General features: G+C 54.1%; 1 protein-coding gene across 1 annotated transcript in view; it reads left to right on the top strand.

Annotated features, from left to right (window-relative positions):
• Window positions 1-4,254, top strand: part of TIMM17B (translocase of inner mitochondrial membrane 17B) — a 57,491-nt gene extending 53,237 nt beyond the window's left edge. The window contains exons 4-6 of the mRNA XM_078664726.1: window positions 652-780; window positions 1,990-2,100; window positions 3,238-4,254. Coding sequence (XP_078520852.1) covers window positions 652-780; window positions 1,990-2,100; window positions 3,238-3,326 — 329 coding nt within the window. The 3' untranslated portion in view covers window positions 3,327-4,254. The remainder of the gene's footprint in view (window positions 1-651; window positions 781-1,989; window positions 2,101-3,237) is intronic.
• The last annotated feature ends 16,180 nt before the right edge of the window (window positions 4,255-20,434 follow it).

A 20,434-nucleotide genomic window follows, 5' to 3' on the forward strand; every position in this document is an offset into this window, starting at 1 on the left:
ACATGCTGTGCTGCGTACAACTGCCTCCCACTGGCCATATAAGGACATGGCTGCAGGCGTAGGGTCAAAATATAGTGTTACTTATGTTTCTTTTCAAGTCTAAGCTAGGGTTACTATTAATAGGGTTTCTACTAATTTAATTTAGTTTGAGTAACACCAGGGGGTAACTCTCGTCAGTTAATTTAGGATTGTTAGTGTGAATAGGAATTTGTTTATGGTTACATTTAGGTGTTATTTTCCTTTAATTTAGGGTTGAGTTAACATTAGTACTAGGGCAAGGTTGATTACACAATTGTAGGATACATGGTTATGGTTAACAATAAGGATAATGCCTTGCATTCAGCTTGAGGGTAGGATAGGGGATGGAATGAATGGACATAAGGGCAAATTGAGAAGAATGAGTTGCATATTTTGGGGAGGAACCCTTGCTCTATTTCTGTGTGTCTTCCTCTTCCTTTTTTTCAGCTTGGGAAATAGGGGTCGAGTAGGCAAGTCTGCTGCTCTCCTGGTGGGCTGGCTGCTGCAGGAGGTAGTTGAGTCTTGTTTTAATGGCTCTATTTATATTTTTTGAATGGGAGCTCCTTTTACTCTGTAAGCATCTTTAGTGTCATTCAGTGTGTTTACATGTCCCCTTCTCTTTTGTCCCGGCAGGTAGCTTTGCTGTCTGGGGAGGCCTCTTCTCTACTATCGATTGCGGACTGGTTAAGCTCCGTGGAAAGGAAGACCCCTGGAACTCGATCACCAGTGGTGCGCTCACTGGGGCCGTTCTCGCTTCCCGCAGTAAGTATCAAAGCCTTTGACGCTACTAGGCTTAGACGAAAGGCCCTCGGTCCTAAGTATGGGATGTCCAAAGGACTTCTGCATCCCAGAAAGAGGTTTGTGCCCCCTCTAGTGGTGGTACCAAATTACTGCACACAGCTGAAAAAGTGATGGGGTGGGACCCAGAGGTGTTCAGAAGCATACCTGAAGCACATGCATCTGTCACTTTTTTCCCATCATCCGAATCCCTGTAGACAGTCACATGCCACTGGAACAGGCTCCCTCTGTCCATCCATCCATGCATGCACTGATTTCTCTCAAGGCCTGGTTTCTGTGGCTTCAAGAAACCTCTCCAGACCTGGTTCTGATCAGCTGCTTCTCCATTTGTCTGCCAACACAGCGCCGAGGTGCCCCTCCAGGAGGAGTTGTTTGCGCCATACCAAGGACCCTTTAACATAACATAACGATAATGTGGGATTGGGGCAGGGGCCTCTTAAGACCCAAGTGGGAAGTATTTCCTCGACAAAAGGAACTGGCCTTGGCACTGGCTGGCACAATTTCAACATTTGAGACGTGCCAGGACATAGTGAGATGCTTTAGTGGCAGGTAATGGGAAGGGAAAATCTGGAAACTGTTTATTTGTGGTGCTTATAAAGTGCCCTGTTAACCTAAGGTGTCCTGGCACCGAACTCCAAGCCGAGCCCAGAGCTGAGGATCATAAGCGAGGCTTTGATGCTTACGAACAGTAAGCTAGACCATGCTTGAAGTGCAGTTATCAGATTATGGGCTCAGTGAGGCAGTGAAGGGTGCCGGTGGCAATTGTCTCCTTCAGTGACCGATGCAAGGTACTGGATGGATGACTCATAGCTAGTAACTCACCTGCCCAAGACACTGGAACGCATGGCCCACGTCATTAGTTCTCTTTTTTATACAAATAATACATTTTATTCTGAATTGTGATTCATGGTGTATGGTAAGTTGGTGCCCAGGTGACTGTTTCTAGCTAACTAGATTGTGCCCAGGTCTGCCAGCTCTGTGCCCATTGTGAGTTAAGGGTAGAACAAACCTGCTGCATTCATGGGGCCTAGTTGATGTGATTGAGTAAAGCGGGACATACCAAGCTGCAGGGTCTGCGGGGGGCACTGGCCTGATACGCACGCATGAACGCCCCTGCTTGTTACTATCCCTTGGTTTCCTCCTGGGTCTCACCCCTGTTCCTCTCTATCTTAGGCGGTCCGCTCGCCATGGTAGGCTCGGCCATGATGGGCGGGATCCTGCTGGCCCTGATCGAAGGCGTGGGCATCCTGCTGACCCGCTACACCGCGCAGCAGTTCCAGAACCGTGAGTCCTTTCATTGCTGACCTTGGTTGTTGGGTGGTAGAGGCCGACATGGGCCTGCTCTCTTCATGCCAAGAGTGGGGTGACTGTGGCACAGAGGGCAGTGCTTGAGTGAACCAGCAGCATGCCCTGGGTGACTTGTGATGGATGAAGCGCTCTGGGTGACTTGCGATGGATGAAGCGCTCTGGGTGACTTGCGATGGATGAAGCGCTCTGGGTGACTTGCGATGGATGAAGCGCTCTGGGTGACTTGCGATGGATGAAGTGCGATGGAATAAGTGTGATGGGTGACTTGCGATGGATGAAGCGCGCTGGGTGACTTGCGATGGATGAAGCGCGCTGGGTGACTTGCGATGGATGAAGCGCTCTGGGTGACTTGCGATGGATGAAGCGCGCTGGGCGACTAGTGATGGACGAAGCACGCTGGGCGACTAGTGATGGACGAAGCGCGCTGGGCGACTAGTGATGGACGAAGCGCGCTGGGCGACTAGTGATGGACGAAGCGCGCTGGGTGACTTTTGATGGACGAAGTGCGCTGGGTGACTTTTGATGGACGAAGCGCGCTGGGTGACTTTTGATGGACGAAGCGCGCTGGGTGACTTTTGATGGACGAAGCGCCCCTGGTGACTTGCGATGGACGAAGCGCACTGGGTGACTTGCGATGGACGAAGCGCACTGGGTGACTTGCGATGGATGAAGCGCGCTGGGTGACTTGCGATGGACGAAGCGCGCTGGGTGACTTGCGATGGACGAATCGCGCTGGGCGACTAGTGATGGACGAAGCGCGCTGGGTGACTTTTGATGGGCGAAGCGCGCTGGGTGACTTTTGATGGACGAAGCGCGCTGGGTGACTTTTGATGGACGAAGCGCCCCTGGTGACTTGCGATGGACGAAGCGCACTGGGTGACTTGCGATGGATGAAGCGCGCTGGGTGACTTGCGATGGACGAAGCGCGCTGGGTGACTTGCGATGGACGAAGCGCGCTGGGTGACTTGCGATGGATGACTTGCGATGGATGAAGCGCTCCGGGCAACTTGCGATGGATGAAGCGCTTTGGGCGACTTGTGATGGATGAAGTGCTTTTTACTTTGGAAACTTTTTTTATTCTAAAATGTATTATTTTTTCCTTTCCTTTTGCAGCCAATCCTTTTGGAGAGGACCCCAGCCAGCTCCCACCCCAGAATGGTTCCCCGCCCCCAGGCTTCGGCGGATACGGACAGTACCAGTAACGCTGACCCCGAGGGTCAGCGGGATGACGCCACCGGTGACCTCAGCCCTCAGAACTCTAGATTCGTCATTTGATGCAGACATCCACCTTCTTCGTCTGACTGTTTGGCAGGCCGGAAGTGTTGCCGGAGGACAAAAAAGATGTTAAAAATGAGTTATTTTTTCCACAAAGACTGGTGCGTGGGGGGAGACGGAGGCCCGTTTACCACGAAGTAAAAAACGAAAATGTTTGATACTAAACAAGGTGGGAGGTGGGAGTGATGGAAAAGGACTTTCTCGTGCCAGAAATATCCATTATTAAATCTGATCTGCGAAAGAAGCGCGTTCTGCACCTCGGAGCAGCTGTCGTGCGTGTGGAAGGTGTGAACTCACGTATCCGCGCCCCTCCATCACCCGCTCCCCTCCCACACGCCCCTCCCTCGCACACGCCTGCAGGGGAGAGGGGGGGTGGAGTGCCAGGCCTGCACCCACATCGAGCTTCTCTGAGTAAGCTTAGGCACGTTGAAATTTAGACTCCTTTTAACTGTTCTTTTTAAAGTTTCCAAATATATGTTGAGGGAAAGACTTGCTCTTTTTCCAGGAGGCTGCGCACTTCTGTTTGGTTCTGTTTATGGTGTGAGACGCCTTGTTTAAAAGCTATTACTGGGAAATAACTGGTGTGTTGGGGGATGTGAGACCAAGAACCGAGAGAGTTCATTATAGGTGGGCCAGCCAAGAAATCAACAGAGAGCCGGGCCAAAGGCCTGTCTGACCGGGATACGGTGTCTTCAAAGTTAGAAAAAAAAATATTTCTTTAAAATGCAGATGCGTCTTACCTTAAAATATCGGATTCTTTTTGTACAGCGCAAACCCTGAACTCAGATATTGCAAGGTGCTCTCATGTATGATAACAAACTAAACGGAGACGTAAAATAAAATATTTGCCCAGGATCACACAGTATGGTAAAGTTAAAAAGCCGTTTTTTCTGTTTTCACATTATGCAATTCCCCCACTAGATGGCAGCCTCTGTCTCTCGTTTATAAAACCAAAGGTTTCTACTTTGCTTTGAATTCTTGGCTCATGATAGGAGACCAAGGGAGGCAGACTGAATCCAGACTAAAGCTCGGCTCCTTCTGGGCTCCAGGGTTCAAGAGGACCTCAGGCAGAGCCAGGACCCCGGCTCGCTCCACTCTGTTTATAGGGAGATGCGCGTGCTCATCCCTGGGATGTCGCTTCATGAACCGTATGTACAATGGAAACCATGTTGGGTTATCATGGAGCGTACCCCACTTCCAGCCTCTGAGATCACCACATAGAGCTTGGATTAAAATCAGACCGATCACCCTGAGGTGTGCTGCGTGCCTATTGTGACCCTTGACCCTGTGTGCCCATCCTCACCATGGCCTTGTGTGCAGTGTTCCTCAGAATTATCAGCACACACAAATGGCTCCTTTGCATTTTCCCATACAGGATCTCGCACTCTGACTTCTAAGCGCTCTGTTTTTCTGTTCTCGGTGAGTAAGGGCCGAGCCCATTCACTGCTCTTGTAGATTGATGTCTGGGATACCATACGGAAAGGAATCCATTGGCTGTGTCTGGGCTGGCCTCCCCTTGTAATACCACCCTACATGGAACTCTCTACTGTTGTGACTCCAGGATACTCCACTGATCTCCCCTTCACTTCAACACCACTGTCAGGAAGGTCAGACTCCACGCCCATCAGTATGTGGCTTACAGCACCATCAGGAAGGTCAGACTTCTCGCCCATCAGTATGTGGCTTACAGCACCATCAGGAAGGTCAGACTTCTCGCCCATCAGTATGTGGCTTACAGCACCATCAGGAAGGTCAGACTTCTCGCCCATCAGTATGTGGCTTACAGCACCATCAGGAAGGTCAGACTTCTCGCCCATCAGTATGTGGCGTACAGCTTGATTCACAGCACCATCAGGAAGGTCAGACTCCATTCCCATCAGTATGTGGCTTACAGCTTCATTCCAGGTGCCATCAGGAAGGTCAGACTCCATTCCCATCAGTATGTGGCTTACAGCTTGATTCACAGCACCATCAGGAAGGTCAGACTCCATTCCCATCAGTATGTGGCTTACAGCTTCATTCCAGGTGCCATCAGGAAGGTCAGACTCCATTCCCATCAGTATGTGGCTTACAGCTTGATTCACAGCACCACCAGGAAGGTCAGACTCCATGCCCATCAGTATGTGGCTTACAGCTTGATTCACAGCACCATCAGGAAGGTCAGACTCCATGCCCATCAGTATGTGGCTTACAGCTTGATTCACAGCACCATCAGGAAGGTCAGACTCCATGCCCATCAGTATGTGGCTTACAGCTTCATTTCAGGCACCATCAGGAAGGTCAGACTCCACGCCCATCAGTATGTGGCTTACAGCTTGATTCACAGCACCATCAGGAAGGTCAGACTCCATGCCCATCAGTATGTGGCTTACAGCTTGATTCACAGCACCATCAGGAAGGTCAGACTCCACGCCCATCAGTATGTGGCTTACAGCTTGATTCACAGCACCATCAGGAAGGTCAGACTCCACGCCCATCAGTATGTGGCTTACAGCTTGATTCACAGCACCATCAGGAAGGTCAGACTCCATGCCCATCAGTATGTGGCTTACAGCTTGATTCACAGCACCATCAGGAAGGTCAGACTCCACGCCCATCAGTATGTGGCTTACAGCTTGATTCACAGCACCATCAGGAAGGTCAGACTCCACGCCCATCAGTATGTGGCTTACAGCTTGATTCACAGCACCATCAGGAAGGTCAGACTCCATGCCCATCAGTATGTGGCTTACAGCTTGATTCACAGCACCATCAGGAAGGTCAGACTCCACGCCCATCAGTATGTGGCTTACAGCTTGATTCACAGCACCATCAGGAAGGTCAGACTCCACGCCCATCAGTATGTGGCTTACAGCTTGATTCACAGCACCATCAGGAAGGTCAGACTCCATGCCCATCAGTATGTGGCTTACAGCTTCATTCCAGGTGCCATCAGGAAGGTCAGACTCCATGCCCATCGGTATGTGGCTTACAGCTTGATTCACAGTGCCATCAGGAAGGTCAAACTCCATGCCCATCAGCATGTGGCTTACAGCTTCAATCCAGGTGCCATCAGGAAGGTCAGACTCCATGCCCACCGGTATGTGGCTTACAGCTTGATTCACAGTGCCATCAGGAAGGTCAAACTCCATGCCCATCAGCATGTGGCTTACAGCTTCAATCCAGGTGCCATCAGGAAGGTCAAACTCCATGCCCATCAGTATGTGGCGTACAGCTTCATTCCAGGTGCCATCAGGAAGGTCAAACTCCATGCCCATCAGTATGTGGCTTGCAGCTTGATTCACAGTGCCATCAGGAAGGTCAAACTCCATGCCCATCAGCATGTGGCTTACAGCTTCATTCCAAGTGCCATCAGGAAGGTCAAACTCCATGCCCATCAGTATGTGGCTTACAGCTTCATTCCAGGTGCCATCAGGAAGGTCAAACTCCATGCCCATCAGCATGTGGCTTACAGCTTGATTCACAGTGCCATCAGGAAGGTCAAACTCCATGCCCATCGGTATGTGGCGTACAGCTTGATTCACAGTGCCATCAGGAAGGTCAGACTCCACGCCCATCAGTATGTGGCGTACAGCTTCATTCCAGGTGCCATCAGGAAGGTCAAACTCCATGCCCATCAGTATGTGGCTTACAGCTTCATTCCAGGTGCCATCAGGAAGGTCAAACTCCATGCCCATCAGCATGTGGCTTACAGCTTGATTCACAGTGCCATCAGGAAGGTCAAACTCCATGCCCATCGGTATGTGGCGTACAGCTTGATTCACAGTGCCATCAGGAAGGTCAGACTCCACGCCCATCAGTATGTGGCGTACAGCTTCATTCCAGGTGCCATCAGGAAGGTCAAACTCCATGCCCATCAGTATGTGGCTTGCAGCTTGATTCACAGTGCCATCAGGAAGGTCAAACTCCATGCCCATCAGCATGTGGCTTACAGCTTCATTCCAGGTGCCATCAGGAAGGTCAAACTCCATGCCCATCAGTATGTGGCTTACAGCTTAATTCCAGGTGCCATCAGGAAGGTCAAACTCCATGCCCATCAGTATGTGGCTTGCAGCTTGATTCACAGTGCCATCAGGAAGGTCAAACTCCATGCCCATCAGCATGTGGCTTACAGCTTCATTCCAGGTGCCATCAGGAAGGTCAAACTCCATGCCCATCAGTATGTGGCTTACAGCTTCATTCCAGGTGCCATGAGGAAGGTCAAACTCCATGCCCATCAGCATGTGGCTTACAGCTTGATTCACAGTGCCATCAGGAAGGTCAAACTCCATGCCCATCAGCATGTGGCTTACAGCTTCATTCCAGGTGCCATCAGGAAGGTCAAACTCCATGCCCATCAGTATGTGGCTTACAGCTTCATTCCAGGTGCCATGAGGAAGGTCAAACTCCATGCCCATCAGTATGTGGCGTACAGTTTCATTCCAGGTGCCATCAGGAAGGTCAAACTCCATGCCCATCAGCATGTGGCTTACAGCTTGATTCACAGTGCCATCAGGAAGGTCAGACTCCATGCCCATCAGCATGTGGCTTACAGCTTCATTCCAGGTGCCATCAGGAAGGTCAGACTCCATGCCCATCAGCATGTGGCTTACAGCTTCATTCCAGGTGCCATCAGGAAGGTTAGACTCCATGCCCATCAGTATGTGGCTTACAGCTTGATTCACAGTGCCATCAGGAAGGTCAAACTCCACGCCCATCAGTATGTGGCATACAGCTTGATTCACAGTGCCATCAGGAAGGTCGGACTCAATGCCCATCAGTATGTGGCTTACAGCTTGATTCACAGTGCCATCAGAAAGGTCAGACTCCATGCCCATCAGTATGTGGCTTACAGCGCCATCAGGGAGGTCAGACTCCACGCCCATCAGTATGTTGCTTGCAGCTTGATTCACAGTGCCATCAGGAAGATCAGAATCCATGTCCATCAGCATGTGGCTTACAGCTTCATTCCAGATGCCATCAGGAAGGTCAAACTCCATGCCCATCAGCATGTGGCTTACAGCTTAATTCAAGGTGCAATCAGGAAGGTCAGACTCCATGCCCAGCAGCATGTGGCTCACAGCTTCATTCCAGTTGCCTTTAGAAAAGCCAGACGCCATGCCCATCAGTATGTGGCTTACAGCACCATCAGGAAGGTCAGACTTCTCGCCCATCAGCATGTGGCTTACAGCTTCATTCCAGGTGCCATCAGGAAGAGTAGACTCCACGCCCCTCAGTATGTGGCTTACAGCTTGATTCACAGTGCCATCAAGAAGGTCAGACTCCATGCCCACCAGTATGTGGCTTACAGCTTCATTCCAGATGCCATCAGGAAGGTCAGACTCCATGCCCATCAGCATGTGGCTTACAGCTTAATTCAAGGTGCCATCTGGAAGGTCAGACTCCACGCTCATCAGTATGTGGCTTACCGCGCCATCAGGAAGGTCAGACTCCATGCCCACCAATATGTGGCTTACAGCTTCATTCCTGCTGCCATCAGGAAGGTCAGACTTTCTGCCCACCAGTATGTGGCTTACTGCGTCATTCCAGATGCCATCAGAACGTCAGACTAAATGCCCATCAGTAAGTGGCTTACTGCTTCATTCCAGATGCCATCAGAATGTCAGACTCCATGTCCATCAGAATGTGGCTTACAGCTTCATTCCTGGTGTCATCAGGAAGATCAGACTCCATGCCCACCAGTATGTGGCTTACAGCTTCATTCCAGGTGCCATCAGGAAGGTCAGACTCCACGCGCATCTGTATGTGGCTTACAGCTTGATTCACGGTGCCATCAGGAAGGTCAAACTCCATGCCCATCCATATGTGGCTTACAGCTTCATTCCTGGTGTCATCAGGAAGATCAGACTCCATGCCCACCAGTATGTGGCTTACAGCTTCATTCCAGGTGCCATCAGGAAGGTCAGACTCCACGTGCATCTGTATGTGGCTTACAGCTTGATTCACAGTGCCATCAGGAAGGTCAAACTCCATGCCCATCCATATGTGGCTTATAGCTTCATACCAGGTGCCATCTAGAAGGTCAGATTCCATGCCCATTAGTATGTGGCCTACAGCTTCATTCCAGATGCCATCAGGAAGGGCAGACTCCATGCCCACCAGTATGTGGCTTACAGCTTCATTCTTGGTGTCATCAGGAAGGTCAGACTCCACACCCATCCTTTTGTGGTCTCTCTACAGAAGTAGCTGACCGGATGAACTTAACCCTGCTGTTGCATGCAGCTCACAACTTGATTCACAGTGCATCAGTAAGGTCGGACTCCATGGCCCTCTGTATGTGGCTTACAACTTGATTCATAGTGCCATCAGGAAGGTGAGGCTCCATGCCCATCAGTATGTGGCTTACAGCTTGATTCACAGTGCCATCAGGAAGGTCAGACTCCATGTCCATCTGCATGTGGCTTACATCTTCGTTCCTGGTGTCATCAGGAAGGTCAGACTCCATGCTCATCAGTATGTTGCTTCCAGCTTGATTCACATTGCCATCAGGAAGGTCAAACTCCATGCCCATTCGTATGCGGCTTACAGCTTGATTCACAGTGCCATCAGGAAGGTCAAACTCCATGCCCATTCGTATGCGGCTTACAGCTTGATTCACAGTGCCATCAGGAAGGTCAAACTACCTGCCCATTCGTATGCGGCTTACAGATTCATTCCAGGTGCCATCAGGAAGGTCAAACTACCTGCCCATTCGTATGCGGCTTACAGCTTGATTCACAGTGCCATCAGGAAGGTCAAACTACCTGCCCATTCGTATGCGGCTTACAGCTTGATTCACATTGCCATCAGGAAGGTCAAACTCCATGCCCATTCGTATGCGGCTTACAGCTTGATTCACATTGCCATCAGGAAGGTCAAACTCCATGCCCATTCGTATGCGGCTTACAGCTTGATTCACAGTGCCATCAGGAAGGTCAAACTACCTGCCCATTCGTATGCGGCTTACAGATTCATTCCAGGTGCCATCAGGAAGGTCAAACTACCTGCCCATTCGTATGCGGCTTACAGCTTGATTCACAGTGCCATCAGGAAGGTCAAACTACCTGCCCATTCGTATGCGGCTTACAGATTCATTCCAGATGCCACCAGGAAGGTCAGACTCCATGCCCATCAGCATGTGGCTTACTGCGTCATTCCAGATGCCACCAGGAAGGTCAGACTCCATGTCCATCAGAATGTGGCTTACAGCTTCATTCCTGATGTCATCAGGAATGGCAGACTCCATGCCCATCAGTATGTGGTCACTCTACAGAAGTAGCTGACCAGATGAACTTAATCCTTCTGTCGCATGCAGCTCACACCTTGATTCACAGTGCATCAGTATGGGCAGACTCCCTGCCTCTCGGTATGTGGCTTACAACTTGATTCACAGTGCCACCAGGAAGGTCAAACTCCAAGCCCATCAGTATGAGGTCACCCTACAGAAGTAGCTGACCGTATGCAGTTTTCTCTGCTGTTGCATGCGGCTCACAGCTTGATTCACATCGCTCGCTTCTAGCCAACCAGTCCCAGTTGATATCCGGGTCACTGGGAAATGCTAGTATCATTGTACAGCGCATACTTTACCTCAGTGAGGTTTCTAGGTGATATGACATGTTTTAGTCAGATCAGTGGTACTGATTGATGTCCCCTCGAGAGCATGGGACGCCCAGTGGCCCCACCACAACCACCTCCTGTGACCATGGGGTTCCCATAGATGGAGTAGTAACTGAGCTATTGGATCCGGCCGAGAAAGGTTTGTTGACTTGATTTCATCGACCAGCTGAGTCAGCTACCTGGGCATGGACTTTACAGGGTCTGAAAATCTGCCCTTGCAGGAAGTGCTTGTATATTAATGGCAGAGCTTCCTGGCTCATGTGAGCTTCAGCTGGGATTCCTTCTATGCTTGGACTGACGGGTAAGGGCACCCTACCTTCCTCAACTCCGGTTTTGGACAGGTGAGGGTCTGGTTGCACTGGACAGGTGAGGGTCTGGTTGCACTGCCTCTCCTCTGGATGTGGACAGGTGAGGGTCTGGTTGCACTTCGTCCCCTCCGGATGTGGACAGGTGAGGGTCTGGTTGCACTTCGTCCCCACCGGATGTGGACAGGTGATGGTCCGGTTGCACTTTGTCCCTGCCGATGTGGACAGGTGAGGGTCTGGTTGCTCTTCATCTCCTCCGGATGTGGACAGGTGAGGGTCTGCTTGCACTGCCTCCCCCTCTGGATGTGGACAGGTGAGGGTCTGGTTGCACTGCCTCCCCCTCTGGATGTGGACAGGCGAGATTCTGGTTGCACTGCCTTCCCTCCGGATGTGGACAGGTGAGGGCATGGTTGCATTTCGTTCCCTCCGGATGTGGACAGGTGAGGCTTTGGCTGCACTGCCTCCCCTCCGGATGTTTACAGGTGAGGGTCTGGTTGTACTTCGTCCCCTCCGGATGTGGACAGGTGAGGGTCTCGTTGCACTTCGTCCCCTCTGCATGTGGACAGGTGAGGCTTTGGCTGCACTGCCTCCCCTCTGGATGTGGACAGGTGAGGGTCTGGTTGCACTTCGTACCGTCCGGATGTGGACAAATGAGGGTCTGGTTGCACTTCGTCCCCTCTGCATGTGGACAGGTGAGGCTTTGGCTGCACTGCCTCCCCTCTGGATGTGGACAGGTGAGGGTCTGGTTGCACTTCGTCCCCTCTGGATGTGGACAGGTGAGGGTCTGGTTGCACTTCGTCCCCTCTGGATGTGGACAGGTGAGGGTCTGGTTGCACTTCGTCCCCTCTGCATGTGAACAGGTGAGGCTTTGGCTGCACTGCCTCCCCTCTGGATGTGGACAGGTGAGGGACTGGTTGCACTTCGTCCCCTCTGGATGTGGACAGGTGAGGGTCTGGTTGCACTTCGTCCCCTCTGGATGTGGACAGGTGAGGGTCTGGTTACACTTCGTCCCCTCTGGATGTGGACAGGTGAGGGTCTGGTTGCACTTCGTCCCCTCTGGATGTGGACAGGTGAGGGTCTGGTTGCACTTCGTACCCTCTGGATGTGGACAGGTGAGGGTCTGGTTGCACTTCGTACCCTCCGGATGTGGACAGGTGAGGGTCTGGTTGCACTTCGTCCCCTCTGCATGTGGACAGGTGAGGCTTTGGCTGCACTGCCTCCCCTCTGGATGTGGACAGGTGAGGGTCTGGTTGCACTTCGTACCCTCTGGATGTGGACAAATGAGGGTCTGGTTGCACTTCGTCCCCTCTGCATGTGGACAGGCGAGGCTTTGGCTGCACTGCCTCCCCTCTGGACGTGGACAGGTGAGGGTCTGGTTGCACTTCGTCCCCTCTGGATGTGGACAGGTGAGGGTCTGGTTGCACTTCGTCCCCTCTGGATGTGGACAGGTGAGGGTCTGGTTGCACTTCGTCCCCTCTGGATGTGGACAGGTGAGGGTCTGGTTGCACTTTGTACCCTCTGGATGTGGACAGGTGAGGGTCTGGTTGCACTTCGTACCCTCCGGATGTGGACAGGTGAGGGTCTGGTTGCACTGTCTACCCTCCGGATGTGGACAGGTGAGGGTCTAGTTCCACTGCCTCTCCTCCGGATATAGACAGGTGAGGGTCTGCCTGCACTGGACAGGTGAGGGTCTAGTTGCACTGCCTCTCCTCTGGATGTGGACAGGTGAGGGTTTGGTTGCTCTTCATCTCCTCCGGATGTGGACAGGTGAGGGTTTGGTTGCTCTTCATCTCCTCCGGATGTGGACAGGTGAGGGTTTGGTTGCTCTTCATCTCCTCCGGATGTGGACAGGTGAGGGTTTGGTTGCTCTTCATCTCCTCCGGATGTGGACAGGTGAGGGTTTAGTTGCTCTTCATCTCCTCCGGATGTGGACAGGTAAGGGTCTGGTTGCACTGCCTCCCCCTCTGGATGTGGACAGGTGAGGGTGTGGTTGCACTGCCTCCCCCTCTGGATGTGGACAGGTGAGGGTCTGGTTGCACTGCCTCCCCCTCTGGATGTGGACAGGTGAGGGTCTGGTTGCACTGCCTCCCCCTCTGGATGTGGACAGGTGAGGGTCTGGTTGCACTGCCTCCCCCTCTGGATGTGGACAGGTGAGGGTCTGGTTGCACTGCCTCCCCCTCTGGATGTGGACAGGTGAGGTTCTGGTTGCACTGCCTTCCCTCCGGATGTGGACAGGTGAGGGTCTGGTTGCACTTTGTCCCCTCCGCATGTGGACAGGTGAGGCTTTGGCTGCACAGCCTGTCCTCCGGATGTTTACAGGTGAGTCTATGGTTGCACTTCGTCCCCTCCGGATGTGGACAGGTGAAGGTCTGGTTGCACTTCGTCCCCTCTGTATGTGGATAGGTGAGGGTCTGGTTGCACTTCGTCCCCTCCGTATGTGGACAGGTGAGGGTCTGGTTGCACTTCGTCCCCTCCGTATGTGGACAGGTGAGGGTCTGGTTGCACTTCGTCCCCTCCAGATGTGGACATGTGAGGGTATGGTTGCACTGTCTCCCCTCCTGATGTGGACAGACGCGGGTCTGGCTGCACAGCAGGTTTCTGGACTGCGATCCCTGCTTCTCACCTCTTCTCTGCTGCTGTTAGTTTCTATTCACGCAGGTTTTCTAAGCCCAGCTTTCCCTGCCAAGGCTTCCGTTTTTCCTCAGATTAGTGGCTGGAGAAGAGGAGGGGCTAGGTCCCATTTCCTTTATTTTTATCTCCTGTAGGAGAGCAGTGCCTTCCATTGATTGGTTTGTACAGGTACAGCTGATGGTGGCTCTTACCAGCAGTGTGCCATCACATTGGTTCCGAGTGGGGCAAGGATCACCTACACCAGTCTTCCCTTAGGCCTTGCACCGCTCTTTATTATCAAGGGACCACCCTCGTATCCTTAAAGCTTGCTTTGCATTCTGCCCATTCAGCGCAACATCTGCGTTCTCCTCTTCACCCAGTGGTGGGATGTCTTTGGACAACGCTGCGGTTGATGTCCACGCCGCTTCTTTCAGCACAGATGTGAGGCATCACCCGTCTGAATGCCACTCTTTACTTTGTTTAACATGAGTGGGCGGGGCTTCAAGGAGTTGCTATCTGAAAGAGATACGTTAGTATTAGATTCCTTACCTTAGAATATCCCCAGGCGTCAGACTGGATCCGGAAACTTTTGCGTAGCAGTACCCTTGCGCGTCGGTAGGCGACGTCTGCGGCTCCGCGTCCGTCGTGGGCGCCGTGATGACGTCGTCGGAGTACTTAGACGTCGCCTCCGCGTGCTGACGTCAGTTCTTCTTTTTTCCGCGCCAGCAAGCGCAGATCTGGAAAAAGCAGTAACCCTAGTCAATTTTTGACTAACTTTTTTGATCACTTTTGATTGTTCTCGAAGTCTCTCGACTCCGAACGGTGCCGTAGGGATGCCCGGCTTCAAGCACTGTGACGATTGCGACCGCCTGATGTCGGTCACGGATCCTCACCGCGTGTGTTTTTTTCTTGTCTAGGCGTCGACCACGACGACAAGGCCTGCTCCGACTGCCGGGCCCTCTCTTCGAAAGCCAGGCGGGAGCGGTCCCGCAGGCGCCTCGAACTCCGGCAGTCGGTCCCGCGCTGTGAGAGGTCCCAATCCCATGGGAGGTCGAGGGACAGGTCGCGGGCTCGGAGCCACCACAGCTCCGAGAATAGGCCGCACTCCTCCGGGTCGAAGTCGTCGTCAGGTAAGAGGCACAAGAAGTCCAAGCGGCGTCATCGCTCTTCGGACTCCCCCTGACGCTCGCGCGATGTGGCCGGGGGTTCGGGTGACACCACCCACGCGGCTCCGTCGGAGTCGCGGGCGCCGCGTGCAGCTCCACACCCTCCGGTCCCTGGGCTGAACGCGTCGCAGGAAGAGATTGAGCGCTTCCTCATGGCCATGAGGAAACTCTCTCCTCCGACGGGCTCTGCGGCGCCTCCGGGCCCAGCGGACCCGTCTGGGGCCCCTAGCGGGTCGGCGGCTCCGGCCCCGACGCCGTCGGGTGCTTCGGCCCCGACGCCGCCGACCCCTTCGGGCACGGCGCCGCAGGTCCCCACTATCCCGCCGGCGCCTTCGGGCCCGGCGCCGCAGGGTTCAGTTGTTCCGGCGCCTTCGGGCCCGACGCCGCTGGACCTCCTTCGGGATCTGGTTCGTCGCCGGTGGATCTTACGACCTCCCCGGCGTCGGACCCTCAGGTGTCGCCTCCGGCGCCGTCCTCGGGCGGCGCCGTCCCCGGTTCCACCTTCGTTCCTGTTCAGCCGTCGGGACGGCCCCGATGGGCGCCGCTCCAGACGTCGTTTGGTGAATTTCACTTTTATGAACAGGCCCCTTTGGTTGAGAACCCTGAGTTTCAGGAGATGGGTGATGGAGAGGACTGGGAGGGGTCTGAGGACCCTCTGACCAGAGAGTGTCAGTCTCATGAGGACTGGACAGGTGACCTTGGGGAGGCCAGTGGCCTGGACACCTCTCCAGACACTGGTTTTGTCTCCCCTCCTACCGTGGCTTCGGAGGAGGGGGCAACCTATAGTGTGGTGCTGATGAGGGCTGCCAAGGCCTTGGGCCTTGAGCTCCCCGTCGCGGCTGTGAGGACTAATCTCCTCACTGAGGTCCTTAAACCGCAGTCAAGCTCGGCCGAGCCTCTGCTGCCCTTTAATGAGGCCTTGACCGACGTTCTTCTGGGCACTTGGTCCAAGCCCGCTACGGGTTCGCCCGTAGATAGGAACGTGGCCAGAGGCCACCGCCCAGCCCTGGGCGACCCATATTTCCTGTCCACCCACCCACCCCACCCCCGAGAGTCTGGTCATCCAGGCCTCTAATTCCCAGACCGCATTCCCGTCCGCCCCGCCGGACAGGGAATCCAAGAGGTATGAGCAGTATGGAAAGAAGATATTCTCATCCCTTAGTCTGCGCCTGTGGTCTTCCAACACCGCATGCCTCTTGGGCCGTTACACCCACTCCCTGTGGAATACGGTCGCGGATGTGCTGCCAGAGTGCCCGTTGGAGGTACGGGCCAAACTCGGCCAAGCCCTTGTGGAGGGCCGGGATGCAGCAAAGTATTCCATTAGGTGTGGGCTGGATACCACCGACTCGCTAGGCAGAGCGATGGCAACGACGGTGGCGGTCAGACGCCACGCCTGGCTGAGGTCCGCCAACTTTGCGGCAGATGTCCAGAACACACTCATGGACATGCCGTTCGATGGCCGTCGCCTCTTTGGCGACAAAGCAGACCATGCACTCGAGCGCTTTAAGGACTCCAGGGCTACGGCCAAGTACTTGGGCCTCTCGGCCCCGCGCCAGCAATCGGCTGCTTATCATTCCTTTCGTGGCCACGGAAGGGGTGCGCCCACACGTGCCGCTAGCCACGCTCCGCAGGGCAATACCCAACGCGGTGGCGGCCGTGGTAACCGCCGTCCGGGCGGTAGGGGTCAACGGCGAGGTCAGTCCACACCTTCCCCCGCAGCATCCGCCTCAAAACCCTCCTAGTCCGTGCTTTCGGGCCCATGTGACGCCAGTGGGGGGCAGGGTTCGCCATCACCACCTCCACTGGCGCACTGTCACTTCGGACAGGTGGGTGCTGCAAATCGTCCGAAGGGGCTACTCCCTCCCCTTCGAGGCGACTCCTCCAGCCATGCCACCGCAGAACCACCGTGTATCGGGGGATCATTTGCGACTTCTGCAGGAGGAAGTTACGGCCCTCTTGGCCAAGGGGGCCATCGAGCGCGTTCCTGGGCCAGAAGTAGGGTGTGGTTGCTACTCCCACTACTTTCTGGTACCCAAGAAGGGCAAAGGGGGCCTACGCCCTATCTTGGATCTACGGAACGTCAACGGCTTCCTCCGGAAGGAGAAGTTCAAAATGCTGACACTGGCTCAGGTCCTAGCTGCCCTGGACCCAGGAGACTGGATGGTAGCGTTGGACTTGCAGGACGCTTAATTCCACATCCCTGTCCTGCCGGCCCACCGGCGCTACCTGCGGTTCACGGTTGGCCACGAGCACTTTCAGTTTACCGTGCTCCCCTTCGGCCTTACCAGCGCCCCACGGGTGTTCACAAAGGTGATGGCGGTGATCGCAGCTCATCTGCGCAGGTTAGGGGTTTCAGTCTTCCCCTACCTCGACGACTGGTTGTTGAAGGCGGGCTCGCCCCAGACAGTTGTCAGCCACCTCCAGACTACGGCAGATCTCCTGCACCAGCAGGGGTTCTCCATCAATGTGCCGAAGTCACACCTGTGTCCCTCTCAGAAGCTCCTCTTCATCGGAGCGGTTCTGGACTCTGTGCAGTTTCGGGTTTATCCACCCGAACAGCGGGTCCGGGATATTCAGGCTCTGATTCCCATCTTTCAGCTGTTATCCCGGGTCTCGGTCAGGTTGACGCTGCGGCTTCTGGGGCTGATGGCCTCCTGCATCCTTCTGGTGCATCACGCCAGGTGGCGGATGCGGGCTCTGCAGTGGGACCTGAAGTTTCAGTGGGCCCAGCATCAGGGCAATCTGTCCGACCACGTCCTGATCTCGGAGGGCACTGCGAGACAGCTGCAGTGTTGGCTCACGGACCGCGATTGGGTCAGCGGCAGATCCCTCTCCCTTCCCCAACCGGAGCACGTAGTTGTGACGGCCACGTCCCTCCAGGGCTGGGGAGGCCACATGGGAGAGGCGGAGATCAGAGGCCTCTGGTCTCCGGCGGAGGCCCGGCTCCACATCAACCTGTTGGAGTTACGGGCGATTCGTCTAGCACTGAAGGCATTCCTCCCCTCTGTCCGGGGCAGTGTAGTGCAGGTGTTCACGGACAACACCACCGCAATGTGTTACTGCAACAAACAGGGCGGGGTGGGGTCGTGGACCCTTTGCCAGGAGGCTCTGCGCCTCTGGCAGTGGCTGGAACGCCAGGGCGTGACCCTGGTGGCTCAACATCTGGCGGGTTCTCTGAACGCCAGGGCGGACGAGCTCAGCCGTCGGTGCATGATGGATCACAAATGGCGTCTGAACTCGGACGTGGCGCAAGGCCTCTTTCAGCGATGGGGAGAGCCTTGGTTAGATCTATTCGCCACCGAAGAGAACGCACAATGTCATTACTGCGGGTTGGAATTTCCAAGGCGGCACTCGCTCGGAGACGCTTTTCATCGCGAGTGGAGTTGCGGTCTGTTGTACGCCTTTCCGCCTATACCACTTCTGCCCAGAGTGCTGAAGAAGATCAGGCGCGACCGGGCCCAAGTCATCCTTGTGGCTCCGGACTGGGCAAGAAGGTACTGATATCCAGAGCTACTCAGTCTGTCAGTCGATCCCCCGGTTCGTCTGCCTCTTCAGGAGGACCTTCTGTCGCAGCAGCAGGGGACGGTCCTCCACCCGAACCTGTCCAGTTTCCACCTCCATGCTTGGAGATTGAGCGGCGACAGTTGAGGCCATTTGACTTGCCTCCTGAAGTCTGTAACATCATTCTGGCAGCCAGGCATCCCTCCACTAAGTCGGTATACGCCTGCAGGTGGAACAGACTTGTGGCATGGTGCACAGCAAAGGCTGTGGATCCACTCTCTGCCCCTCTTTCTGAGGTTCTTCTCTTCCTTCTTTCTCTTGCCCAGCAGGGCTCTGCTCTGGGCACTATCAAGGGCTACCTTTCTGCCCATTCAGCCTTTCTCAGGCTACCTGATCAGCCTTCTTTGTTCAAGTCCCCTATTGTTAACAGATTTCTTAAGGGCATCACACACATGTTTCCTCCTGTTTCGTTTGTGATGCCTCAGTGGGACTTGAACCTGGTTCTTACATTTCTGATGTGCGCTCCCTTTGAGCCACTTCACAATTGTCCTCTTCGCCTTCTGACTTTGAAGACTGCTTTCCTGGTTGCCATCACCTCTGCCAGGAGAGTGAGTGAGCTCCAGGCTCTTTCTTGTACTCCACCTTTCCTTTCTGTCCATCCGGACAAAGTGGTGCTACGTACCAAACCTTCTTTCCTGCCCAAGGTTGTCACGGCCTTCCACATCGGGCAGTCTATCACCTTGCCAACCTTCTTTCCGCCACCGCATCCCTCTAAAGAGGAAGAGCGGCTCCACCGTCTGGACCCGAAACGTGCGCTCTCATTTTATTTGGATCGCACATGCCAGTTCCGGGTGGATGACCAACTCTTTGTTGGTTACGTAGGCGCTAAGAAGGGGAAAGCGGTACATAAGAGGACCATCTCCCGGTGGATCATCTTGTGTATCCAGGCATGCTACTCTCTGGCTAAGAAGGAGCCCCCCGCTGGATTGCGGGCTCATTCTGCCTGAGCCACGGCGACTACCACTGCCCTGGGCAGGGGTGTGCCCTTACAAGACATCTGTCAGGCAGCTACGTGGGCATCGCTGCACACGTTTGCAAGACACTACTGCCTGGACAGCCAAGTCCGGAGGGATGGCTTCTTTGGCCGTTCTGTCCTCCAGGACTTTCTGGTGTGATTATTGGTTCGCAGACCCACCACCGGGGTTGGTATTGCTGGGGTATCTATTCTAAGGTAAGGAATCTATCACTAACGTGTCTCTTTCAGATGCACAAGTTACTACTTGTGTAACGATATATCTGTAAGAGACATTAGTTAGTATTAGATTCCTTACCGACCCACCCATCCTCCCCGTTCTGCGAACCAATATCTAGGGTTAGGGTTGTCCCCTTTCAGGGCCCTAGTTTCAATGGCACCAGTGTTGGTTTTTAACATGGCTCTGCGTTTCTGGTGCGGAAAAGCTGTGTCTAAGAACTGACGTCAGCACGCGGAGGCGGCGTCTAAGTACTCCGACGACGGACGCGGAGCCGCAGACGACGCCTACCGACGTGCAAGGGTACTGCTACGCAAAAGTTTCCGGATCCAGTCTGACGCCTGGGGCTATTCTAAGGCAGGGAATCTAATGCTAACTAATGTCTCTTACAGATATATCGTTACACAAGTAGTAACTTGTGCTTCTTCCTTATGCGTCCCCTGGGATGAAGATAGGTGACATGGACATAGGCTGGGATTAACAGTTTGTGTTGAGGCCGTGGAGATGGCCCCATGCATTAGTACCTGCCCACAGGTCCCTCTTTCTGTCACCTAGCGTTTCACACGGTCTGACAGCCATTCGACACTGGATCTCCCATCTCCCGCGC

This window comes from Lissotriton helveticus, chromosome 10 (assembly GCF_964261635.1).
Source record: "Lissotriton helveticus chromosome 10, aLisHel1.1, whole genome shotgun sequence".
NCBI classification, from domain to species: Eukaryota; Metazoa; Chordata; class Amphibia; order Caudata; family Salamandridae; genus Lissotriton; species Lissotriton helveticus.